The 27209-nt window shown below is 41.6% G+C and overlaps 1 protein-coding gene across 3 annotated transcripts in view; it reads right to left on the bottom strand.

Annotated features, from left to right (window-relative positions):
- LOC139218084 (inositol 1,4,5-trisphosphate-gated calcium channel ITPR1) overlaps positions 1–27209 on the bottom strand; it is a 64435-nt gene that overhangs the window by 35313 nt on the left and 1913 nt on the right. For all 3 annotated transcript variants that reach the window (XM_070849624.1, XM_070849633.1, XM_070849642.1), the window contains exons 3-38: positions 25492–25562; positions 16585–16694; positions 15941–16027; positions 15334–15492; positions 14374–14472; positions 12953–13036; positions 12408–12554; positions 12097–12192; positions 11731–11775; positions 10722–10876; positions 9836–9935; positions 9346–9506; positions 9108–9249; positions 8713–8871; positions 7934–8106; positions 7382–7501; positions 6977–7171; positions 6574–6825; positions 6324–6465; positions 6077–6230; positions 5795–5985; positions 5507–5639; positions 5369–5423; positions 5120–5285; positions 4481–4654; positions 4296–4370; positions 4065–4202; positions 3847–3972; positions 3523–3723; positions 3178–3429; positions 2559–2684; positions 2344–2472; positions 836–956; positions 475–659; positions 243–391; positions 19–130 (exon numbers count right to left, since the gene is read on the bottom strand). In XM_070849624.1, the coding sequence (XP_070705725.1) occupies positions 19–130; positions 243–391; positions 475–659; positions 836–956; positions 2344–2472; positions 2559–2684; positions 3178–3429; positions 3523–3723; positions 3847–3972; positions 4065–4202; positions 4296–4370; positions 4481–4654; positions 5120–5285; positions 5369–5423; positions 5507–5639; positions 5795–5985; positions 6077–6230; positions 6324–6465; positions 6574–6825; positions 6977–7171; positions 7382–7501; positions 7934–8106; positions 8713–8871; positions 9108–9249; positions 9346–9506; positions 9836–9935; positions 10722–10876; positions 11731–11775; positions 12097–12192; positions 12408–12554; positions 12953–13036; positions 14374–14472; positions 15334–15492; positions 15941–16027; positions 16585–16694; positions 25492–25562 (4984 nt within the window). The remainder of the gene's footprint in view (positions 1–18; positions 131–242; positions 392–474; positions 660–835; positions 957–2343; positions 2473–2558; positions 2685–3177; positions 3430–3522; positions 3724–3846; positions 3973–4064; positions 4203–4295; positions 4371–4480; positions 4655–5119; positions 5286–5368; positions 5424–5506; positions 5640–5794; positions 5986–6076; positions 6231–6323; positions 6466–6573; positions 6826–6976; positions 7172–7381; positions 7502–7933; positions 8107–8712; positions 8872–9107; positions 9250–9345; positions 9507–9835; positions 9936–10721; positions 10877–11730; positions 11776–12096; positions 12193–12407; positions 12555–12952; positions 13037–14373; positions 14473–15333; positions 15493–15940; positions 16028–16584; positions 16695–25491; positions 25563–27209) is intronic.

The raw sequence follows: 27209 nt of genomic DNA, 5'->3' as shown, positions 1-27209 counted from the left end.
CTTGGCAGCTTCTCCTACCTTCTCTCCATAACCACGGTCTTTTGTCATCATCTCTCGCAGAGTTTGCAGAACTTTGATGCACAGCCTCTCCTCATTTTCCTCCAGCAGCTGCTTGGTATGTTTGATCAGCCTACGCAAGAGCAGTAGTTCATAAGTCTCATTTATAGTAAACAGACTCACTCACATGTCAGTATTCAATGTATTCAGCTGAAGAATAGCTGGGAGTTATTTTCAGTGCTTACTTGCATATAAAACCTCCGCTTTCACACTTCTTGCGTGAGTCTGTGTTTTCAGGGAAGAGAAGCTCGGGGCGATGCAGGACGTCCACCAAAACTGACAACTCAGCCTGGACCAGTGGGCGCAGACGATCCTCGAGAGCTGACACAATGTCCTACAGTCCACACAAACAGACATCATTACTGCTTGAATGATTGAACACACGCCATTTAGCGCTAACACGCACTGCTGCTGTACCTGCAGCCTCTCAATGATGTTCCTGTAGTCACGTGAAGCGGTCACCACAGAGTCTCTGCGGGCAGCATTGCGAGCAGAAAGTCTCCAGCTCATGGCTGTCTTCTGGACAATGTTGTTGGATTTCACAAATAGGTTGTTCACCTGGTTGTCCAGGTCTACAGGGATGGCTATTGCTCTACCTTTGGCTGGAGGGTAGACACACACAAGCAGTGTGAGGATATATCAGCTCATGAGTTAGAATACAAAGTGTTAAAACTGTTAAAACTACTGCACATGCTGGATTTACTTGGACCTTAAATTTATGGGACTGTAAAATGGGATTTTGTTAGACGTTAATGTGAGTTGTTGAGATGGATCTTACCAACATCAGAGAGCACCTTGATACAGTTCTCAACAGAGCCCTTCTGGACCGGGACCAACCAGTTACAATGGTAGACTCTGAACACTGCCTGCAGCAGCTGCACAAAGACTGGCTGCCTGGTCTGAGAGGAACATACGAGGAAAAAGCAGAGAGGCTATAAATGATCATATCTGGACTAACTTTAACTGGACTAACTTTCCTAGCCTTGAAAGAAAGAAAGTGATGTCCCTCAACAACATAAAAGATACCCATCTGTCATCTACAGCACCAACAATCTGGACCATAGGCTTATCTTTTTAGCATCCCTCACACTCACAAACGCAGTGATGTAGCTAAGCAGCACCCATAGTCAGAACAGCATGCCTGGTTTGTTACTTTTTCAGGAGACCATCAATCCCTGAGCATTTGCCCAAACCTAGCCCAGTGAAAATTTGTTTAATCTCAGGATAATAAATGATTTTCTTCAACACCCAACAAGAATCAGCAACATCAAAACTCTGCGTTTTCTCTGTTGAATTAAATTACAACAAATACCTGAAATATTTTCCCCAACAGAGAGGCCTGCAGCAGAAGATCCAAGCAGTGAAGAAATAAAATCATGCACAGGACATAAACAAGATGCATCACACACGTACTTCCAAAAATAATTACTACACATTTCAGAGACAGGAGACATGTAAAGTGCTTCATCATTAAAACCTTGAACTTGTAAAACAATATGACCAACAATGAGTAAAAAGTGTGAGAGGATGGTCCAAAAATGTTTCCTTTGTTGACTGTAAGGACTAATATCATTTGAACAAATGACAAATGTATAAACAGAGCAATAAAATGTACATATATTGTGAATAAAAGACTATTTATATGTATCTATGTGCTTGCTTGTGTATTAAAATGGGAACTTTTGTGCAGCTACAAAGGAAATGATTAATTTGCAGGATGCCAACACTTTATAATGTGCGATTAGCTCTACAGGACTATGACTAACACATATAAATGGGAGGAGAAGGCATACATTCATTCTCCTTAACCGCCTGAAATGACATTAACCAGAAGAAAAAGATTCTCAGAAATTCCACGGAAGCACTGATTTTACCACTTAAAGAAGCACTTATACGCTGCAGAGGTTCTAATTTAAACGTCAGACTTTGGAATGAGGAGTTTCTCTGGATAGTCACACTACTTGGTTTTAATGACATGGGATAGCTAACACATGTATATCTGTACTTACATTCTTTCTGATGGCCGCCTAGGTTAGGCAGTGTTTTCATGCAGATATTAGGAGACACATATCAGACATACTGTGCGAGTCAGAGATCATTACAAGACTATAAGGAAAGTTTGTAACCTACATCTGCTTTTCTCCACATAGAGTGCAACAGTAACAGTAACCAACTGATTCTTTTCATGTTCAAAAATACTTTCTTTTGAATTGTCATTGGATTAATTATAACATTAATTCAGCCCTTTAAAGCTCAGAATATGCTTTTAAACAACTTGATGGTTACCTGCAGGCTGGTGCTCTGGTCAGAGAAAGGTGAGCTGAAGAAAGTCGTTACGATGCTCATGACCGTCTCCGTCACATAGCGCTCCAGAATGGTATCTGCATGCTTACGGTCACTTGTATTGTTACACACCTGTAATCACCGAAGCACACCAACATTGCTTGTATTGTAAAAAATCCTCATTTCTTAAGTGAAGTGAAAAATCCAAATTTCCTTACTCTGCAAATGTCAACCAGGAAATTCTCAAACAGTTTCCACATGTGGTTGGAGGTGTAGATCTCCTTCATTTCCACCTCAGTGTCCACATAGCAGTGGTTCAGGAAGTTGATATAGGCGATCTTCACCTGCAAGGTCAGGGTTAGTGTTGATGTAAAAAAAAAAAAGTCAGGGATGGTTGACAGTCAAATACAACAATACTAGTGGTAGCATCTATTAATGGTGGGAAAATCCTCTAACAATCCAACATTAATCCATAAAACTACTACTACTAAAGATGATTTTTCAATGGTGCTTTATGAATATTATTATTTCATTGCACTGTACAGAGGCTGCAATGTTAAAAAGAGCAAAATGTTTTTCTTTTAAATAGACAGTGAAAAATTAAGAATAGATGACAACGACAGGTCCATCATGTGTAACATTGAGCTCACTCATGACCTTGAGAGCAATGGACTACGTTGTTAACAAATGTCATCTAGTCAGTTGGTATAATTTAGTTTTATTATTATTTATTTCTCTGTATCTACAGAGGGCCGACTGAATCTGCTCCATAACTGGCTTATTGTTTTCTCATAGCAGTCAGATCCTCAGCGTGGGTCTGTCTGAGGCTTATCTCACCTCGGGGATGCAATCCTCATGGGTCACCACCCGCACTATGTCATCCAGTGGCAACAGGGAGTTACACTTGATCTCTGTGTAGACGTTCTTGCCCTCAGTGCAGACAGCCAAGAGCTCTACCAAGTGTATGTGGTACATCAGGGGACTGTTCTCATCCATGCGGTCCCGCTCTGATCGCATCATCTGCACCAGTGTCTGGAAGGAGGCGCGGTCATTATAAAAGACCAAAACATCTTCGCCAGCATTCACCAGCTGTAGGAGGAAACAAATATACACGATCACATCAGGACATACAGAGACTGTAGCATGGTTCAAACATTCAGAAGGGTGCTAACAAGGTGTAACCTCTGCCATGACGATGTCCTGGCACTTCTTAATGAATTTGTTCTCTGCTTTAACAATAGTCTGAAGGAACTTGAGGTACTGGACGTTGCGGCCGTGTGTTTCGATGCAGTGGACAAAGTGCTGAACCACGCGCTCATTGATCTCACTGCACAGTTGGAAGTTGTTCATGAAGATATGCTGCATGGTGATGGCCTCTAAAATCTGAAAAAGGGAAAAAAAAGAGAAGCACCACAACAGAAAGATGTTATTTAAAGCCATAATCAGTGATTTTCATTAGCAGCACTGTGGGTACTGAGTAGTGCATCATCTGGCAGGGCTGCTCACCCCAGGGTTTAGGAAAAGATTGATGTGCTTGTGCAGCAGGGCTTGGTTCTGCTGGTTTCCTGCACAGAAATTCTGTAGAAACTGGTGGGCTAGCTTCATGATGTCCTGCATACGCAAATCTTCTCCCTGGATACGATAATGGATGTGAAGTTTTGTCTACTTCTACGCACAATAACGTTCAAAAATTGAACAAATATTTCGCTGAAAGCTATTTATACCTTCTCATAGGGGATCTGCAGGAGCTCGAGCACCACAGCATGAGCACCCATGTTCCTCAGCAGCCTCTGCTGCTGTTTCTTGCTCTTCCTACCTGAAAGACCTTCTTGTACACACAGCCTGCTGAGCCGCAGCAGGATCTGATAGAGAACAGTTAGAAAAGAAAATGTGAGGGTGTGAAGTGTCTCCAAGCAGGTCTACATGTTTACCGTACTCAGAAGTAAGATAGTTACCTCCTTCACCACCCTGTAGTTGTAACTGCTGGTACTTTCTGGTTTCTTTGGTTTGTCTGTGCCCCCCGAATCCCCCTGCAGGGTGCACCACAAACAAAGTATCAGAGAAAAAAGGCCTTACTGTAGTTAAGATACTTTTCAGAGTGTGTGTGTGTGTGGTTCTTGTGATGTACAAAATACTGCACCTTTGTATGCTCTGGCTCAGTGGAAAGCACCTCTCCAGCATCCATGCCCTCGTCCGGCCCCTGCCTCTTATACACCCAGAGCTCAGACTTCTCTACGATAGAGCGCAGCTGGTCCAGGTCTGACTTTATTTGTTTGTAATTTTCCACATCTTGGCTGGTGACCAGCAGCTGGACCTATACATTTTTACAGGTGAGAATAAAAACTGCAGAGCAGACAATGGCAAGATGACACTGACTCCACATTCACACACTGACTCCAGTTACTGTAAATGCATTTGTGCATGTATGTGTGCATGCGTCACAGCAGTAGGGGAGAATGGAGATAGTTGTCGCACGGGTTGGTTGTTCAAAATCACATTTAGGTGTGCTAACCCCATACATTATGACAACCAACTCCGTGATGGAGCTGGCTGTTGCTATGTGTTAGAGTGTCTTCGATGGTAATTAACTTGCTGTAAAAAACAGTTATAAGGGATAATGATTTCAACGCAGGAACTAATGCAGGAATGTTCCTATAGATGTGTTGTTCATGAGCAAGTAAAAAGTGTGACAACAAATCAAATGCACATCAAATTTTACTTGAAATTGTAATTATTTTCAATGTGTCAGTTTTTGGATGTGAATTGATTGTTAGGATACCTGCTTAAATGCCTGCAAGACCTCTTGTCTCTGGCTGAAGTGCCTAAAGAGCAGGTGGAGGGCTCTGGACACCAGCGGAGGGTAGTCATGCATTGTTAAGTGGAGAAGGACCCTCAAGAAGGTACGGCCACCATGATCGTCCAGGTCCAGTGGGGTGTTCTCTTCACTAGACGCACACAGAACAAACACTCAAATGAGAATCCTATTTCTAATATTTTGTGACTCTTTCTTAATCGAAACTGGGATTACCTTCCACCAAAAATCCCCTCTGCCTGCTCTTCTATGTGTTCAAAATCCAAAGCACCTAGAATTAAAAAAAATAAGACTTTTATAACCAACAAAGTCCATTTCACTGGCCCAACACTAAAATGCTAATGTTAACCTGACCTGGCATATTGTTCGGTCCCTCCACTGCACCGCTTACAGATAATTCACTCTGGGAGTTACTCTCATCAAATTCCCTCTTAAATATAGACAGCAGACAGGAGATCCTGTAGTCTAGTCGGACATTCAAGATGAACTACAGAGCAGGACAGAAAACAACAAAGGTTTTATGTGAATATTTTGGAGTATCTGGAGGTCTTAAAAGCTGTGTGTGTTATACTGCAGGCACTGTATGTGCACAGCGTCTACTGCTTGCACTTGCACAAAAGTATAACACTGCATGTCCTTCACCTGCAGGATCTCAATGATCTTGAGCTTGGTGTCCATGACCAGTATGTCCTGTTTCTCAGGTTCAGTCTGCGTCTTGACTGTGTGTCCACTGGAGCTGGTGTTTGATGTTGTGGGAAGGAAGCCCCCTCCTCTCAGGACGACTTGGGACATCAGCTCTCCGACGCCATGAATGGACCTCATCACATTACTGCCTGGAAACAAGCACAAGCATTTCACAAATACAGATATCAACGTCATGTCCATGAAATATTTGGTCCTCCACTGGCCAACCTGTGTTCATACCTTTGCTCTCGTCTTCTTTGTCCATCTTGTTGAAAGGGAAAACGGTGTTCACATGGACACAGTCTAGAATAGCCAGCAGGATCTTGGTTAATCTCAGCAGGTCACTGAAGTTGTAGAAGCCAAAATAAATCAGGTTCCTGGCAAGATTCACCACCTAAACATGGAAGATAAGTTGTCTGATTTTACCATCAAAACATGACTACTATGACATGAGTGTGATTATAAATCAAGAATGTGCAAAACTGACCTCAAAGGTGAGCTTGTTCTTCTCTTTATCCGCAAAAGGGAAACTCTGACACACCACATCTCTCAGGTAGTTTTCAACGAACTCCATAGTCTGAGAGAATCGCTCCTTAATTTCATCTTTAGATGTTCCATCATTGTCATAACTACAATAAGACAGCAACACAAAGCACGCATTAATCTACAAAAACGCCTTCTGCATAATGAAAATATTCCACAACGAAAAAGCCCATCAAATTTGCCCAGTTACTCACTCGTCAATGGCGATCTCTGAGGGGATCTCCGACCAGAGTCGAGCGTATTTGACCGGCGTGACCTGCTCTTGAGGATCACGATCCACATGCATGTGCAGCATCATGCGGCAGAAGGAGGCTCTCAGATCATAGGGCAGGTCTTCATCTGACATGCATCGCAAGATCAGGTCCACATCCAGCTGGCCGGAGATCTTGTTGATTGCCAGGTACTGGCGGTCCAAGCACATCCTGGCAAACAGGTTCAGCTGGTACCTGTACACACAAGTAGATTCAGACTCACATTTGAAACAGCAAAATGTGACTTAACAAAACCATTCATCAGCTCTGTATGCGCACTCTTCGGCTCCATTTTAGGTCGACTAGTATCGTCACCTTTATCCCGGACAACCACATGGAAAACTACCTGTAATAACTGATCACCTCCTGGTCCTCCTTCTGACCCTCCTTGGCATCCTGGGCCAGCTCCCTGATGCTCTTACTGCGGATCTCTTTATTGCTGTCTTTCCAGAACAACCACACCTCTTCCTCATCCTCCTCTGACTCCACAGAGTTCTCCCCGAGCGGTGCCCCCTCTATCTCAAATCTTGACAGGACGAGTCTGCATGAGGAGGAGATTTTATTCTGTTAAAGGCTGATGGAACTGGTTTTGTGGTCAATTTTAACAAAAGCTTTAGGATTAGGACAATTATTAATACCTCACTTGGTTAAGAAGTAAATGAAATCTCTTTCACAGTATGCCCTCTTTAGATGTTAATTTACGTGGAGTGTTAGACAAAATATGTGCAGGTAGAGGGGGGGGACTACTCACTTAGTTTCTATGAGGATGTCTGCGTTAGCTGGGTCCAGCACTGCGTTACAGATGAGCTCCTGTGTCACAGGGATGGACTTATTCATTGACACACACAAGTCTGATAGGTAGTCCAGGAACCTGGACACACACACACACACACACACACAAGATATGCAAAATTCAGTGACTCACAGTCAACTCAAGCACCAGACACATGTCAGCCTGCAAAAGCACAACATCCTTAAAGATTAACACTTTACTTTGATAAACTGTACATTTACTGTTATGATGAATCAGGTTAACATACAACTTGAGTGACATTCAATTCAAACATTGAAACTATATGTTAGTTACTGTGGTAGTTTACACTGCTTGGGTGGTGTATGTGAACATATTGTGCAGTAATGGAAAGGCTAGAGAGGATTTGCTAATTATAATCAGTACATCCAGTATAAGATGCCTATTAACACATTATCTTGCTAATCATCGTATCTTTAATTCCACTTTTAACCCAGATCACCGTGTTCATGGTATACATACAGACACGCACACACACACATACACACAAACCTGGGCTCGCGGTTCTTGCGGACCAGGCTAACAAACGTGTCGATCTCTGCAGCAGTGATGTGTTTCTCCAGCAGCTTGCGGTTGTTATGGAGCAGAGCTGTGATTGTGTCCTCAGCCAGGACGTCATAACCAATCTGTTTCTGCATGAAGCGAAACTGCTTGGCTATATACTCCTGCAGTAAATACAGATAAACAGTCTAAGCACTCACAAACCAACGCAAGACGGCACAGACACACTGTGAAAAATGTCTTTATTAACCCGCCCCCTCCCTTTTTTCTTTAACCTTGTTATGCTTGTACCCATTACTTTTATTGACGGATACGGGCCATTTTGTTTGTTCATCTGTGTACAGACAAACAGATCATGTTCACAAGGGCCAGGCTGCATCCTTATTCAACCTAATGAAATGAGCCCTCTAAGAATTACACTAATGTGTTTAAGAGAAATCGACCGTTCTTGGAAAATGGGAATGTTGTTTTTCACTTTTACAAGCATTTATCATGGGATGAGCTTGCCTCACTCTATGACTATGTGTGGTTGAACAAAAGGGCTCAACAGGTGAACTTTCTAATTGAGCAGGATATTGAGTTACATACTTTAGATTCTGGGCATTTTTTGTTTTGATAATCATATCAGAGCTGCAACAGAGCAAAAGCCTCTTTCATTTACTTTTGCACTTAATTAGGGAAATTAGAAATGCACCACTACACAAACTCCAACGGCATGTTCACTGATGTCATACAGTGCCGGTGCTCATAAAGCGCCGGAAAATCTGTACCTGGTTCTTGCGGTAGTCCTGCTGAGAGTGACGCAGAACCCGGTAACACAAGCGGCAGATGTGTCTGAAGGGGGCGTGACGCTGGTCAGCCAGCTCCTCCAGTCGCAGCATGGGCCCATCGCCACTGTCTGTGAACGGAGCCTGCAGCAGCTTGAAGATCTGAACACAGGGATAAGGTTGTGACAACTGCAACCACAATGAAGTTAAAGCAAAAGGAGCATGTTGTTACAGACAGCAGGCCTGACAAACATGCCATTTTGAGTTATGATGAAGAGTGTTACAAAGAGAGGAGGTTAAGGGGAGTTCAGTGAGGTTCAAACAACCTTATGTTCAATGCAGAACGTAATCTAAAGAGTTTGTTCAAAATGTTGAACGGTATTAAGTCACGGCTTTACCTGTTTGAGAATGTTCTGTTCTCTCATGAGTTTCTGTCGCTCCCTGTTGGGTTTGTTGACCATGATCTCAAGAACGTCCTGTCCATTGTTGGGAATGTCCACCACAAAGAACACCAGATCCTCCAGGAGCTTGGTAACCGCTCTGGTTGTACATGCAAAAGAGACACACAAGTCAGTAACCACTAAGCTACCTGGTTTCCTGGTAATTAACACTGTGGCACCACTCTGTATGTTATACCTCCTCTCATTCTGCGTGATGGTGCCTTTTTCCAGCTTTCCAGCAATAGAGGCAAGCACTTTACTGGCATCGTTGGCAAAGTCAAGGTCTCTCACTTCGGCCGGGGAGACAGGTACTATGGCAAAAGCCTCTTTGTCCTCTTTTAGTGCAGAGGTGCCGATCTTAAATCAGAAAGGAAATGTGAAACATAGTCATCTTTCAGAGCAATATGACACATTTTTGAGGATTTAGAAATTGATTTTTAGGCCCACTTGTTTCAATTCTTTCCAGAAGCACACACAACCCATGATGAAAACTGAAATTGTACATTTATTATGAAAAAACAAACACCTGGCACTTAATATTTAATGCCAGAAACACTTTTAGCTGACAACAGTTGGTTTAGATGTCAAGAGAGAGAGAGTTTCACACCAGCATCATGTGCAGAGTCTAGTTGTGATAAAAGCTGCAGTTTACCGATGATAGACCGTAACATGTTACTGTCACTCACACGCAGCATGACGGGTTTTTCCTCCTCCTTGTCAATTGGTTGGTTGGTGCTGTGGACCCATGTGTTTGTGCACAGGTGTCGGAGGCGCACATACGAGTTCCTGAAAACACATTTGAATATTTCTTTTATTTATGATTGGATATCATTTGTGGTGCACAAACTCTAGACAGCACATACTGATACAGGTAATGTTTGAAATGACACACAGCATTTTCAATCAAAAGTTACTAATAACGTCATTAACTGTATACGGAGTATTCTTGTTCTTTGGCATTCCTGAAATTTGCAAATCTATGGACATCTCAGAATCGAATGTAAAAAAACAACAAAAAAAAAGTTGTGTACTGTTTTCAGATACACTAGAAGCACAACTTTTACTTCAAGCTCCAACAAGACCTACGTGCTCACAAACATATTGCACCAGTGTGTCACAGGAATTTCCTCCGCCATTCTAGTGAAATTCACTAGAAGAGCGTAATGTTTAGTCAAATAATAAGACTCAAAGACAGGCATTGTGTGTATAATTTGTCCCAGATGCAAAAGAAATCAAGCTTCACCATGAACAAGCGCAAACACATCTGCTTACACTCATAAACTTGCTGACGTTTATCTGTGTGAACATGCGTAACTACCATGAGGCAGAACTACCTGTATAACCAGTATGATACTGTTTAGTTTAAGTAACCCACAAGTCACCCACTCATAATATTAACAAGCATTAACACACACACATACATTTTCCATTGTTTATTCTTCTGCAGACATATCAAGATGACTTAATATATAGTGGAAGTCCCCTACTTGCAACGTCTACTGTTCGGTTATCAGTGGAAAGAATGACACCATGCGCTTCTCAGTAATACAGTTTAACGTTTGTCCTTCCTACCTCGGCACCAGTGAGTCTCCCCCTCTTAATGTGGTGGGGTCGAGCTCAAATATGGAAGAGATGTCATTTCCGTCCGGTACAGACACAAGGGTGTACATGACTTTGTCCTGCACATTTCTCAATCGGGCCCGTAAGGCTTCTTGCTCTGAGTCCAGCTGGAGCGAAAAGTCAAAACAGAATATGTTAAGAAACTGACAACATGAGTAAAAAAAGAAAACCAAGAAAAGAAAAACATGCATTCTCTCTTTCAGCAACTAAGAATCCCTGACATGTTTGTGTCAAAAGCAATTAAACTTGTAACTAGCTCATAAGTAACTTAACTATTACTGGAGAAAGATTTCTTGGAACTGGGTCGAGATAATACGCAGTAGATAAAGCAATCGCTGTTCAAAGTCCTCTTTCCTCAAAACAGCACAACATTTTTCTTTTGTAAATTCAATTTTCCCAGTAAAATCTTCATGCAGTGCGACAATAATGAGAAGCCCTATGACTATCATCAAATCAGACAGAATAAGTACATAAATAAGTAAATGGGTTAGTAGTAGTTGGTAAGAAAAAGGTAAGTGAGCTGATTCACTCGTCACTGCCAGCTCAGCAGATGTTAGCAGCTTCAGGTTGACAGTCACAGTCAGTTTACTGAACTGTGGCAAAGAACTGAAGAACCAGTGCAGAAATGTACATTCACAGTGAAAGGCTGCCATCTGCTGGTGACTGAACTGTAATACCGCCTCACTCTGCAAACCGGTGACCTAGTGTACATATTATACATATGCTACACTTTGGTTTTTGAGCGTTAGTTAAACATTGTCTGGAGCTGGGTTTCAGGTGTCTTGATGAACTATATCATTTTAACAGACACCTGCCATCCAATCGGTAACAAGTCTTTGTGCCATAGAACTGGATCACCTTCTTTGTTTGGAAAACTATTAGACAACAATAGATGCATTTTAATACAATGACAATTTATTCAGCCGTTAGTGGCATAAGTCTTTTAGCATGGCTCACTTACTGAGGAGCGGGACTCCAGGCACTCCTCTTCATACTCGGGATTCACCTGCAAAAATACATGGCGGTTAAACACATAAATCTACCTCAGCCTGTATTTTTGATTCTCCTCTGTCTATTCTTGTTTTATTATAGTGTTCTTATTGTATTCAGATGTACCTGGCTGCTATGACAATTTAATTTCTCTTGAGGGATTAATAAACTCATCTATCCATTTATTCATCCATCGATCTAAAAAGATCTAAAACATAATTAAAATACATAGAGTGCACCTCTATAGAGCCATTTGGTTAAATTTGACAATGTGATTGCGTCGATGTTGCATTGTTTTAATGACAGCAGCTTAAAACGGCGTGTGAAGTTCACTGACCTCTGCAGCCAGGTAGTGTCCAGTGGCTAGGTGTTTGAACCTGAACAGGCTGTTCCAGTAGCCTGCCCCCCCTCGACATGGGTCATGCTGCACAACCTGATACCAGAGCAAACATCATTATTACCTTACACCAATGCATACAACGTATTAAATCTGAATTATTCAACATGCTATAAAGTAAATGATGGGAAACATATTTCTGGTCTTCCCCTCAAAGCTGGAGAAAACTGATTTAAAAAACATTTCAGCACAAAACCATTCAGCACGAACCAAAATCTGAAGAAATCAGCACTAAAAATGCTCTTCCTCACCTCTATCTCCCATAGGGCCTTGCTGCTGGTTGCCGAGGTAGCAGACTGCCGTCCAGTAGTGCGGAGGAAAACGTATTGCTTTTTTCTGTGATCATCACATGTGAGGAATTTCTCCTGCTCTGCATGAAATAACCTAACCACATCGCCCTGGACAGATGGAGAACATTTGTTATCGTCAAAAATATTCGGCTTAACCTTAAAAACAACTACTTACTCACAATTATTATTCATTCGTTATATAAATCATTATATATATATATATATATATATATAATATGGTGTGCCTATAGTAGGTTTTAAATTCAGCAAAATGCATTCCTTAGCTCCGATGAGGGGCATTATACAACGCCTCTTGTATGCAAATGAGAGAATATAAGCAAGTTATACATCATAGAAACCTTTCATTGATTATTTCAAGACTGTACTGAACCTACTGAAAATAGAAGAGGTGTTCTGATGTGTGTTCTGTATCAAAACTCCTATAAAAAGAGTTTGTTAAAAACATAATTGAGATCTATTTTTCCGGCAGCTAGTGTGAGACAAACCCCTTTTAGGACAATCTCCTGATTGTCGCTCCATTTCATAAACAAGACGATCTTCCAGCTGGTGTTACAGTTGACCGAGTTCACCTGAAAAACAAACAATCGGAGTTTGACGTAACTGTAGGTATAATCTCCTGGCAGCGGTCCTGCACTCTGGGAGCAATGCAACAACACTGCAAAGGTCAAAGGAGCGGTTTAGTGTTTGTGGAGTGATTTTGTTTCCCTCAATACCCAGAGTGAAACAAAATCATGGATGAGTTTTCTTTTTGGTTTTGTTTTTTTTTTTGGGATAAGATGGGAGGAACACCTTAAATTTAAAAATCATATAAAAAATTTGGATTATATTCAAAAATAAGTCCACTTCCTGTTTACATGTTGCACAGCCAAGTCAGCAGAAACAGTGCTTTAATAACTCAAATGTTTGTCTGCTCCAAAGTTTCCCAAACTTGTTTTCTGGGGTCCCACTCTTTAAAAATGAAAAACCGTCGTGACCCAGTTCACAACAGACCTTCATTATATATTGTAAGAAACCTGAATTAGTGGATAAATGAGCATTCTTGACCAATTTTACAGCCATTTCTGTATCACCTCATATTATCTTGCATAGGTAAACCATTTTGAAGAGACATATGTTTGATAAATAACAACTTTTTTTACGCACTTGTTATTGAAAACATAAACACATGTTAAAGACTTTTAAAATGAGTCCAAATAAGTGCATTTAGGAGCAGTTAACACTGCTAGACTACAGGCCAACTGCCCCAAAAACTGACCACACCTGCAGTGTGGCAGCTGCAGAAATCTTGTGGTGTAACTTTAGTTAATAAGAATACCAACAAGATCCCTCTTGTGGCTAAGAAGTGTACTGCAGATATAAATGTTGAAAAAAAGACGTGAAAAAAAATGGAATTGGAGCAAATAAAATCTCCTGTAATCCACGTGTCCCAGGGAATGACTTGTCTGCTGCTAACTATTAAATCCAAAATTACAGACTGTGTTATCTCCTTCTCTTGGTAAGAGCTGCCACTTGACGTCAAAGACATCAGTGATATCTGCTTACATTGTTACCTTTTCACTTGTCTTTAAACTAAAGTAATAATAAATAAAGAAGAAATTAGTCTGTATGACTTTTAGTAAGCAGGCCAACTGCCCAAAACCTGACAAACACCTTTAACTGTCCACGTTTCCTGCACTTTGATAAAATGCTGTTAAGTACCTCAGAGCAGTCTGGTGTTATGAGAGAGAAACAAATATCCAAATGCCCTTAACTGTGCTAAATGTGGAGGATAGGAAAACAATCCTGTGTTTCATATCAAGCAGCTAATAACCAAGCAGAACTTCTGAGAAAAATGCTATAATTAGATTCTACATGGCCCACACTCTCACAGAAACCTCTGAGGAGTGAAGATGAGTTGCAGCCGTACCTCGTTGCATCCGGGATTGTCCACGAGCTGGTGTGTGCTGGCGTGCAGCGGCTGACCAGCATTCACTGGGTTAAGGACCACTTTGTCCCCAATCACCACCTTCAATCGAACACAGAACAGACGCAACAGAGGGGGTTAAGAAGAGGACTAACGAGTACAGGAGTTATTTCAGAAAGAGGACTAACGAGTACAGGAGTTATTTCAGAAATCTATCAGGACCACAATGTTGAATCAAAACATCATGTCATAATACACATGCTGAAGTCACTGAGTCTGGGCTCCACAAACAACTGTTGCACTGTATTTTTATTTTATTTTACGTCTGGAAGGTTTTAGATAGAAATTATTTTCTACACTATGCTGTGCTCCAATAGACTACACATTGATAAATACAGTAATGTAACCTCCAATCTCTTACATGTATATACAGTAGGCATGGGTCACTGGCCTCTGTTAACTATCAGCAGGTATGGAGTGATTTCCTTTTTGTCCAAGGCCTGCTGCTTAGGCCTTGTGCCATAGCTACTTTGAGAGGAGCTTAGCAGAGAAGCCCAGTGTCTGCCGTGGTTCATTTTGTCCTTGGGCAACAGCCCACTACTTCCTGCTGCAGCGGAGATGAGCTCGTGCCAACAAGAGCTTTGTGATCAGGTAAACGTCAACTGTTTGCTGGCACAGATCCAGATCCAGGGATAGATGTGGCGGGATACGTGCCTCTCATTGTGTGTTTGGATGGTAAAGAAGATCTGTGCCCTTGAGGTCTGAACTCCTATTCCGCAGCCTTCACCTCATCATACTGATTTAGTACCATATACACTGATATCTGCTATTTTATTTAAAACACTACATGTTTTAAAATGTTAACTACATATCATCCCAAGCACGATTCAGTCCTTTGCTTTGCCTGATGTTGACTGACATACAGCAGGGCCTTCCCACAATGCACCATGCCCACGGACTCACATTGTCCCCGATGGAGCGGAGTTTATAGAAGGGCTGGATGTAGAACCAGGAGCCCTCGTTCCCAGCAGTGTCCAGCATGACCCTCATGGCGTTCTTCTCTAACAGCGCAGGCAGACGCTTGTTCACCGTCAGGTATTTGTTGCTCTTCAGGTGGAGCAGCTGAGAGGAACCAAGATACAGACAAATAATCTGAGGTGAGGGGTAAATGCTTTAAGACAGCTCGTATTTTAAGGCACTTTTAGAAACTAGAGTTAGAGTTACACTTCATGTAAAACTTATAGATCTAATTAAGTGTTACAGTGATATCTTGCATTACTACAGTTAAAGTCTGAAATTGGGGATATTTAGATATTTTATTTTAGAAATTTTGCAGTGTGTTATGATTGAAATTATCAATTCATTTATAAGCCTGCCTCCAGTATTCTCTGTTCAGGATGTATTACGGTATATTTGTATTATATTCATTTATGATTTTAGTTCTTACTTAAGGGTTAATATTGGGGTGCATGCATTCAGGATAAATCACCTCCATAGACGGCACGTCAGAGAGCTCTCACTGTAATCAAAACATTGTGGAAATCTAAACATTTATTTCAGAGTAACAAACCTGAATGACAGTCCCGTACTGAATCACTGTTCCGAGCAGTTTTTTGTTTTCAGAGTCATTTTGCTTCTTCTCCAAGTCAGCTGCATGCTGGACGGCAAGAATGGGGTTAAAAAGAGGAGTATAGTCAACAATAAAGACAGTAAATCTCACACCTACTGGCTTCAACATTGTTCACCGGTACCAAAGTAATCTGACTGGTTAGCAAAGCATAGTTGTAACAAAGCCCTTCGCCAAAAAATGTTTGCTTCCACAGAGGGGCTTTAACTGAAAACTCTAGCTCACATCTCCATGGAAACAAAGGAGAGATTGCAATCTTCCATTTTATGACTGTGTGGTCAGATAGCAGATTGCTTTAAATGGTATTGTAACACAGATGAAAGAGAGAAAACAGAGTGTAGAGGGCAGAAAGGTAGGACAGTAGGCGTGAAAGGCTTCGGAAATGTCTATAAAAGGACTTTCTACCTCGGGAAATATGCATAATAACTTAGAAAAGTTTCAACCGAATATAAAATCTAAACTTGAGGACACAAATCAAAACTTCTGAGAAGGTCTTGTGTGCAACTCTGTCCATTCTCCTCTTCATTGTGTGAGCTGGACTGGTCTCGTTTGCAGTGACTGCAGGGGGTGAACATGCTGTCACTTACATGGAGCTTGTTGAGGAGCACTGTGTCAGTGTTTCCCCCGGGCTTCGCTGCTTTCCAGAACTGCTTCTGGGCCGAGTAGCGGTTCATGTGATACAGTCTGAACAGACAGTCTGAGGAGACGGAAAAAAAGAAACAGACAGACAGAGATGAGCACAGATATGGACACAGGCAGATTTGTATAAAGTGATGCATACAGAGAAAAGAGACTAACATATTTTGATGATCGAACACTGCTATGTTTAAGGTACAGGCACGGGTACATGGATTTAAAACAAATAAAGACAAATTTATTGATGCACTCTGAAGCCTGGAAGGGTCAGTGCTACTGTGTGGGTGACAGGTCACAGGAACAGCTTGATATAAACCGACAGACACTAAAGGTCTGAGCTGCTAAAACTAGACAGAACAAGATGTTCAAGCAACAACAGAAATCAACAGTAAAACATTTGAAAATAGAAGACAGGCTTAATGACCTCTGACATCTCGAGAGAGAGATAGAGAGATAGATAGATGGATACATGGATAGATACATAGATAGATTTTTATTTTTTTTGCACAGTCCAATCATAATCACTAGTTTCCTTCATGGGGATCAAAGGGCGTTGTGCTTCAGGGAGGAGTAATGATTAATGAGGGACACATTGTGTGTGTGTGCATGTTATAAAAATACAGTAATATGTTGAAACATTCTGTGTGTGTGTGTGTGTGTGGCACAGCGATAAGTCGTGGTCATTCAGAGTTTGTAACCAAAGCAACGCTGAGATGATGCTGTCGTCAGCAGACTCTGATTGTGCTGCTCATTTTCATAGATACTGTAGAAAGTAGCCAGGAGGGAGAACGGCTGCTACATTTGCATGTGAACACAGTTTTAGCACAACAGAGTTCCTCTTCTGTATCAGGCTGCACAGGGATGGCCGCTCAAGCACACAGAGACTTTATTCTGACTGAAAGCTCAGTTTAGTAGCTTATAGTTAATCAGAGGATTAACTGCTATGACAATTTTCCCTGAAGAGTTCAACTTCAGCCCATCAGCGACTCCTCCCTCTGAGTCCTGGCTTTCCTCCGACTTCACCTCTCATCAGACTGAAGCTCTCTATTCTGAGAGGACGAAAAGAGGAGAAAAAAAGAACAATCTGTCCATCCTTCCCCCATTCTCTCACTCTCTCTCCTCCCGCTATAGCCGCAGTAACATGACCAAATAAGGGCAGCCAAGAGAAGGGGAGTGAGATGACAGAGGGAGAGAGAAGAGGGTGGGGACTCCCTATCTTCCCCCCTCAATATTCTATCATCCCTCCTTCTCCCTTTTGAATTCCTCTGAATTCACACACCACTCTCTCCCCCTCCGAGTGAATGGTCTCCATCTCGCAAATCTTCCCCCTTTCCCCCCCGCCCCCTTCGCAGCCGCCTCATCGGATATGGTTTACTTTAGCTTGACCCAAAGTACAGTTAGAACAACAAAGACAAGGAAGTGAAACAGAAATGAGAAATGAGGAAGACAGGAAGGGAGAGAAAGAATACGAAACAGAGAGAGAGAGAGAGCACAGACAGGTTGAAAAAGAGAAGAAATGGCTCTATTTAGCGCTGCAGAGCGTGTAATTAAGCGTGTCGCACATAAGTTCACACAACAGTCACAACAGCCTATAAAGTTCTCACTGGATCAAACTAGCACGTGTAAAAGCCAAAAGAAAACGAGCAGAAACACTGGAAGCTCCTGTCTGACGAGTGAGCAGCCCTATAATCTGACACTGCCGTTTTATCATACTATAAACACACAATCACAGCTGCAACATGAGCGCAGTGTGTGACAGCTGATCAGTCTGCACCGAAGGTTTGCCCTCAGTCAGCTGGGAGAGAAAACAGCAATACTGAAATCCGTGGTGAGAATTCCTTCTGGGGTCACTGGGCAGGAGAAGTGGTGGGACTGGTCCAGAGGGCAGAAAACTCAATGATTCATTAACATTCCTCCAACTTGAAACAATCTTTTACAACCGGAACCCCACCCCATAAACATTACTTTATTTAGCACTCAACATATCTATTTGGGTTCATAAACAAAGCTGGCTTTGATACTGGCTGCACTTACAAATGCTAACCGAAGATCATGTAGCTCTGAGGTAAGCATGATGTGAAAAAAAAGAAAAAATACCGCATTAGCAGTGCTGTTTGAATGCTTTTGCAGCAATTGGGGTTGAATCAAGCCACCATTAAGGGCAGGTCACAGGCCTTTTAAGCAACATGCAAAGCAATCTGGGAGTCGATCAGATCTCTGAGTGTTTACTAGTAAAATGAAACTGCATTAGAACATTTTCTTCTTTACGGAGCTGAGCCCTTTCAAAGGACAGACCTGAAAATTAAGACTGATTTTACACATGACGATCATTAGTACCGCACAGCCTGTGAAAACAGTTGTTTAACAGCTTACTTAAGTCTGAACAACTGAGTTGCTTCTTAAGAAGGCGTAGCACCAAACATTCTTGGAATTTGAACCATGCTAAGGATGAAAAGTTGGGATATCTTGTCTTATCTTGGGATATTTTTGACCATTTCTTTCCTTCCATCTGTGTCTAATAAGTCATCCAACATTAAATTGTAGGTGCATCTCTTCACGGCAAAACATTTTGGGAATGATACCACTCTCATGTCTGAGTGTCAAATCTAAGGCTACAGCCAGCAGTCAGTTAGCTTAGTGAAGCAAAAAGACTGGAAAGAAGGGGAAGCGGCTTCCCCTAGGTACCCCCCCCCCCCCGAATCTATGTCCAACTACAGCTGTTACTTTGTCTGTTACCCTGTGCTACACCAAAGTGATGCACAATAGGTTCTGCATGACGTGGCAGGACTTTGATCCATTAGTAGTTAGTCTACTGAAAAAGGCAATCGTGCAAATATACTACATCATGTGGAATGTATGGATGCGGGGTTAACCATAAAGAGTTTCATTACGATGATGCAAGTTGAAAAATATATCATGAATCATCAATCATTACCCTTCTTCAACAAACTCACTACCACACTGTTTCCTCTCTTACATACTTGAGTACAGAATAGCTGACTTCAGTATTAACAGAGAACAAGTGCAAACTGGAAGTGGCTTAGTGGTCATTAAAGACAGGGCAAGTGTGAACATAGTAGCGAGTACCATGACTATGATTGCACATCATCTTAAGCAACACCATCTTTTCAGGACAAACTGGCATGAGCAGCGGATTTGTTTACAGTTCTGAATATCATCATGATGCGAGAGAGATTTCTTACATAGTATCTGGCGTTCATACATTTTTCGTAAAAATAAAAATCTGATGAAATAAATTTACTGTAAATCCTTAAAAAAGAGGATAGGAAAATGTACTCCCATTAAAAAATCGGAACATAATGACAAACAGCTGCAAGAATGTTGTACAAGAATCTTGTATAAGGTGCATTATTATGTTATTTCACTGTATATTTTGTGCACATCACATCTTATACTGTAGTATTACATTAGCAGATATTGTATAAAGTGACTACACAGAAGTCACTTAGTACAATTATTGGTGCTATGTGTTGTTATATATTCTATGTAATCAGAGATGGCTTTAAAGCCCCCCTCCACTCAAAAACGTGCTTTGCTTATTGTTATTTCACTTGGATATTTGACCTTCACTGTGCAGAATGATGTACGTTCAGAACTTGACACTAAAAGGTTTTTTTCACATTCATCATTCATGATGGGGGTGGGGGGGTGGTTTCTCTGTGCTCGTCTTAAATCTGAGTTTTAGACATGTACATACGGCTGGATCACAACAAATTTTGAGGCAAATATTGGTCCAATATGCAACTTACACACACGTGTGATGTGGAAACTTGAAGCCTGCGGAGCTCAGATGGTGAGAGTGGAGTTTTCGGTGAAGTAGGAGACATCTTGTGTCGACTAGTTCAGCTTTCGGAATGAACAACAGTTGCATATTCATAGATTCTGAATTTTCAATGAAGTTGATATTATTTTAAGATTTTTTTTTTTTTTAGGTGGGTGAAAACATATAAGACAAAGCTTTGCTATTGGTGTGTTGGTATATCAGTGTTGTCATACAATTTTCCTTTGAGTGCTTTTGCACAAGGGCCACAGATGACTTAGAGAGATCACTAACACCGGCTCTTCAGACATGCACGGTTCAATGAAAAGCTAATAAAAAATCCTGCAGTCACTGACAAACTTAACCGGACTTAAGAGGATCAAGAGGAAGATGCCTGAAGCGCTGGCAACCATAAAAACTACTGAGGGGATGTTAAGTCAACAGAAATGATTTACTTCTGAGAGCAGAACTGTCACAATACTTTGATATTGTAAGCAGCTTTCCATCAGATCCTCTGTGCAATGACACAGGGCTGCACGATTCACAAAAAAAAAACCCTGACATGCCCACATAACAGAGAAGTCATCAGTGTTTAAACACAAGCAATGAGGCCTGCTTGTACCTCTGTGAGAGCTCTGCTCTGCCCTGCAGTAATTAGACAATATCAGTTTGGCAAAGGACCCAGGGCCATGCCTTGCACAACACGTCCTCTTTTCTGTGTTAAATCAACAATCTCCTAAATGATCTGGACTGTATAAACTGCTATTCGCTCCAAGGTTCTTATCCTGTTGGAGATATTACAGAGGAAGCAACTAATCACTTGTAGTGCATCTAAGACAATAAATGAGTCTCCCGACAACAGCTTCCCTCCACTGTTTCCTGCAAGACCTTTCCTCTCTCAGTAGACAGGAAAGCAATATACGTGGTTATTAGGAGAGGAAGGGACTTAAGGCAGAACTGTTTCTGGTGTCTATCTCAGATGAACCACCCAGCTAGTCTGCAGCACGTCTCTGACAGCAACAGTGGTTTGAGCTGACAACAGATAGGTGGTGGCAGGGAATTAGTGCTCCAAAGTTTGTTTGAGTTTGTTGGGGTTTATGAGGCTTCAGTGTATCAGAGTACAAGCGCATGACATTTGAGGAGATTACAGCAAGAGATGAGATATGAAAAGGGATGACAAAAATAGTAAAAAACAAACAACCCAAGAGGCGTAGACATGTAAAAACAAGGAGACACTATCCACTATAATGGTCCTCACATGCTCCTGGTTTCGCAATGCAAATGTCAAGCTGATAACAAACAAGCAGAAAAATCAGCTCTTGTTTTTCAGTCATCTCTCTATACAACCAGAGGACGCTTTGATTGCCTCCTCTTTGTGTATTGTTTCAGATTCTGCCCTTATCGACCCCCCACCCCAACATTATAATTGAATAGTAACGATGATTGTACAAAAGAACTTACTAAATTTATACCTACATACAGCCCACGCTAGTAGGCTGCAAAAAAGTTTAAACTGCTTTAAAAATTTTGCAACAACAAACCACCCGTAGTCTTTTTTCTCAAACCGTGAACAGCCTGCTAATGACAAACAGAGAGAGGATGTTGATTGATGATTCAGTGAAGGAAAATTAAAAGCGAGTGGCATTTGAACAATGCTGCGTTCATTTTACACTGCCACTTCAACAGACAACAAAAAGAGCTGCCACCATAGCAACTTCAAATAAGACCACTGGCCCGACATTCAAACAACTGCGCGATGACGTGTAAATCACAAATAATCCAAAGGAGGATTATTTTAAACAACTAATACAAAGTGCTTTCTCTGCCTCAGATGTGCTGACTGACTGCTGCAAGGTGTATTCTGCTGAACGCACTGCACTTTGTGAGCGTGTAGGTGTGTTTGTGTGCAGCATTTGAGATACTGTCCTGGTGAAATACAAAGCAAGGCATCCTGATGTCTCAGCGCGTGAACACAGACTACACGAGTGAGAGTGTGATCGTGTGGAGGGTGCTAGTGTTTACATTGGGAGGAAATGTTAAGCATACCTCAGCAATGACAGTATCAGGCGCTGCATGTGGACACGGCTTGTCTGGCCCTCTGCCCTCATAGCGTCCACTATGAAAGATCATTTCTGCACAACTGTGTCCCTCTCAAACAGCTGAGGAGCCTCATAAACAAGGAGGAGCAAGAGTGCTTGCTCTGACAGAAGTTTGGAGAAACCAAACACTGATATAACATAAGCACACGTAGCCAAATCGTGTTTGTGGATGTTTAAAAGAAAGAAAAACCTGTGTCTTGCTTGGTTTTGATGTTTCACATTACTCAAGGGCCATCTATGGCAAGTTCAAGTGCATAACGCAAATACTTACTCATCTGGCTACAGCGGCGCAGAAAACTCACATAAATGAGGTTCTCAACGCACGTCTAATGTGTCTATTTATTTAGACACCACTTATGAGCTGGTTATTGTTGAGACAAATGCATAAAATGCCAAAACAAACACATCATTGTGTTGTGCAAGTATTTGTGAATTTGAGGATTTGTTTCAGGTACATCATGCAAAAACTGAGAAGACATATAATATCTACAAGCGCTAATTTAGAGTGAAGAGCAAATTTCCTCACATGGCTTCACCGCAGCCCTGAATGTGACTTGCCTTTGGCATTGTGTACTATGTGGCCCCAATGCATGTCTTCTGAGGAAACATCTGAAAAGTGATTTACCAACTATTCAATTCACCATCAGTTTAGTTTAGTAGTGTTAGATTTTCAGTCATCTTACTGTTTCACAATTTGTGTTATTTATTAATTGTTGTGATGCTGTAAGACACACATACAAATCTTCTGTCTGACCAGTGTGGCTGTACATCAGGGGCAGACAACAACACAACAAAGTCAGACCTTATTTTTTTACAGTAGACATTTCATCTTTACTAATCCATACCACATATGGATTCTAAGCAAGTTTTTACTGTGTGTGTTCACAGTGGAAAGTGACAAAGTGAAGTGTGCATACTAGAAATGCTTGGTTTTTGAGTGTGCTGCTGATGTACACAGCTGTCCCACAATGCAATGCACAAAGGAAATGAGGTGCTGTTCACAGCTAGAACAAACAGCTAGATAAATTCTAAATAGCAGTGTGACAGTTCAAGGAAGATTGTAAGAGGCATAAAAAGTATAACATTTTTAGAAAGATACTTTGTGAAGTCAAACTGGTGATGGTGTTTTATAGTTGAATTCGATTGATGTCCAACGGTGTGTGTGCAGGCTGTTGTCACAGCAGGCATATTGACTTGTCACAGCAGGAAAAACACAGGTGTTACTAGTGACATTAACAATGGCTCTGTTCCATTCAAGTGTCCCAGTGTGCCAAGACAGTGTGACAATGAGCCAGCATGCACAATACCAGAACCCTGGAACCAAAGCAGCCAAATAAAATTCCATCATCATAAATTTTAGACTTTACACCTGTGTTTGTCTTACTGTGAAATCAAAATATCCAATGTGAAAAAAGACCTATTATATGATTTCCTGTTATCTTCACCTCTTTCTGCCGGTTGGGAAAAATCCAGAGGTCTCTCAAAGTGACATAAAGGCCACTTCTTGGTCAAGACCAGCTGACATGGCGAAGGAGGTACCAGCGCCACTTTAACAGCTCTTATGGCTTATGTCTAAGTGTGTTGTAGAGACACATACACACTGACAAAAAAAATCTCTTGGACAAATATCTTTAGCCACCATTTTCTCTTGCACTGATAATTTTGTAAAAAAAAAAATAGGCAAAACATTATTTCACATATCTGCAATATCCTGGAATAATTTGAAACGAGGCAAAGAGTATCTAGTGCTCTGGAGTGGGTCAGATTTCAAACAGGACTATACCTTGTGAAGACTTTTATAAGTGAGTCGAGGGAAAACAGAGTGTGGGAGGATGGAAGATTAAATGAGACAAAGTGATTAGTGAAAGCCTTCCTGCGTAAGTGAGTCAACAGGCAGCTCCCTCACTACAATCACATTTGCTGGCAAAAATAGTCATACAAAAACATTGGAATCAAACCTACAGCACAAACTGTTTGGACGCTGCAAACTCTCTCTAGTGCCCTACGGTAGATGTGAACGTGCTGTCGGAGTCCAGCTAAAGAATTACACAAGTATAGGCACTCCTCTACAGCCTAACCTGGACGGTTGTTGAAAACACACACAGCAACAAAGACAGAAAGCAAGAGACTCATCTTTCATGTCGCTGCGGGCGCAGAGGTATCAGTGTGCAGTCTTTGTTTATCGTGGTGACAGCGATTGTCTCTGGGGGGAAGATAACCTGTCCTGGGACACCAAAGACCCACTGAAGAGCTGAGCTGCGTGGCCACTGCTCAGATCAAAGCTTTATACTCTCTAAATATAGTGCAGTCTTCTTTGTACTCGAGAGATAGATAGGCAGATAGCATCCTAAATGCAAAGTGTGAGTTTTAAGAATGAGAAATTCTCACTATCACTACTCACAGCAGAGTCCCAAGTCAAACTGAAAAAGCACTTCACATACAACGCTCATATTCTCTGTACAATGTCAGCCCAGGCCTCTCCCCAGAGATATAAACCTCCAGCCTGAGAGCCGAGGGTCATGAGTTCTACTTCCTGTATGGGAGCTAATAATAGCGGGTTCACCAAAAGAGGCATCTCAAGGCCTTTGTTTGAAAAGCAGCTTTTCAAGCGTGTTGTTCCCAACAAGTGAACATCAGAACTGATTCTCTCCATCTGCTTCTCCCTTTCACAGACGAGGTGTGCGAGCAAGCGCGCGCAGCCATAAACACATGCACAGATGCATAATTATGCACACGCACACACACACACACACACACACACACACACACACACACACAACACACTCCATTAACATCGTCAAAGGCAGGCGTGTTTGAAGTCCAGTGGGCAGAGATATTGTGGCTGTCACCAAAGAAACACAGCATAACATATCCAGCCGCGTCTCTCTCACAGAGCCCGCAGTATAAACAGACAGCAGTTAGTGTGATGATGTCAGGCCTCAGGAGGACGAGGGGAGTCGACTCTCCGTGCCTCTTACCTCTGAACTTCTTTGGAGGGTTGTTGAGGTCCCCCGCGTCGGGCTGGACGACACAGCGGTCATCCACCAAGCTATGGATACAGACACATAATAACACTGTTAATCACATGCAGGTACAGCACGCACCCCCGTACTAACCAGCCAGTCTGTGCTCAGTGTTTTGGTGTATTTTGTTCAGCATATTGTAAATATTTTTGCAAGTACATTGTCTACATATCCAATGTCTTATGAATGACTAAAACACATGATGCTGGGTTTTCATATAAAATGAGGTTGCCAGTTATGATATTCTTGTTATTTATTATTGAGCTGAAACAATTAGCAAATTAATCAACTGACAGAACATTGTCATAATCAAATAATTTCATTTTTGTCATTTTATTCAGCAAAAATACCACAAATCCAGTAGTTCTCGCTCCTCCATTGTGAACATTTGGTGGTTTTCCTTGTCTTATATGATAATAAATGGAATATCTTTGGGTTTTGGACTCTTGTCTGGACAAAAGAAGACATTTAAAAGATGTCATCTTGGACTCTCCCAAACGACTAATTGGTTGATCAATAAACCAATCAACAAACTATTTAATAATAAAAATAATTGTTAGTAATAGCCCTCATTCGCTCAGCTCTGAATTCTTTTTGGATTTTAATAATTCAGTGTAGTGAATGTAAAATACAGAAAAATGCTAAAACTCAAATGTGATTTAATTTACAATAACAGAAAACAAATACGTAATTATAGAAAACAGTGATTTGCAGCACTATAATCAAGCATCATTGGCAAATATTGTATATGTATAGAGACTGGTATTTTACTCAGGTATCTCAGATACTGTATAGATCCGCATCTCTATGATTGCTATAACTGCTTTGGGTGTGTGTTAAACATAGTAGCAGCTAAAACAAAGCGTGACAAAAGCTTCTGCATGTAGAAAACTCTACTGACGTTTCCAGTTTTTATTAAGCTCTTTCTAACATAGTTGCGTTTACTGTCTAACTTTACACAATAATGAAATAATTCTGGATTAGATGACCGGTGGGCAGGCTGGAATTTCTGGTGACAAATTTAGCTTTTACTAGCTTAGAATAACACTTGTCTGGACACAGGCCAAATCCCACATCCATTTCAGGCTTTTTCCCGGGGAATGTCCACAGTTGTCCAAACAGACCTGTCTACTCCTCTAGTCTGTACACCTTAAGGAGCAAGGCTGCGAGAAAATATCCAGGAGTTTTAAGTAGAAATCGTACAGCATGTGTGTGCGGTCATCTGCATGCGTGGACAATGCACACAACTTCCTAATCCCTGTGAGAGCGGTCAGTCATTAGTTACACCTTTGAACAAACAGGACAGGTTCCTGCTCAAGGCTCACTGTACAAAGCAGCATTTTTCACATTTTTAACCTTTAATTTGCCCCCACACCCTCTCTCCAATGACCAAACAGGAGCTGGGAATGCTGCTCAACACAGTTCTCTCTTTTCTCAGTATGGTTTCTTCCTCTAAGGGCAGGATGATCTGGAGAAGGCTGCTGAGTTGGTGGTTGTGCGTGGAGAAGATGGCTCCTGGCCAGAGCTGTCATGACAGTTTAGTAAATTTGCTTCGCTTGTGTGTGTGTGTGTGTGTGTGTGTGTGTGTGTGTGTGTACGTGGGAAGCGCTGGAACTTGAGAAAGGCCACAATGCCTCTATATTGCCACAGTCTTTGCTGTAGGTCATTCCATT

The sequence above is a fragment of the Pempheris klunzingeri genome, chromosome 2 (assembly GCF_042242105.1).
Source record: "Pempheris klunzingeri isolate RE-2024b chromosome 2, fPemKlu1.hap1, whole genome shotgun sequence".
NCBI classification, from domain to species: Eukaryota; Metazoa; Chordata; class Actinopteri; order Acropomatiformes; family Pempheridae; genus Pempheris; species Pempheris klunzingeri.
The sequence above is the reverse complement of the archived record's forward strand: the minus strand, read 5'-3'. Positions and strand labels throughout refer to the sequence as shown.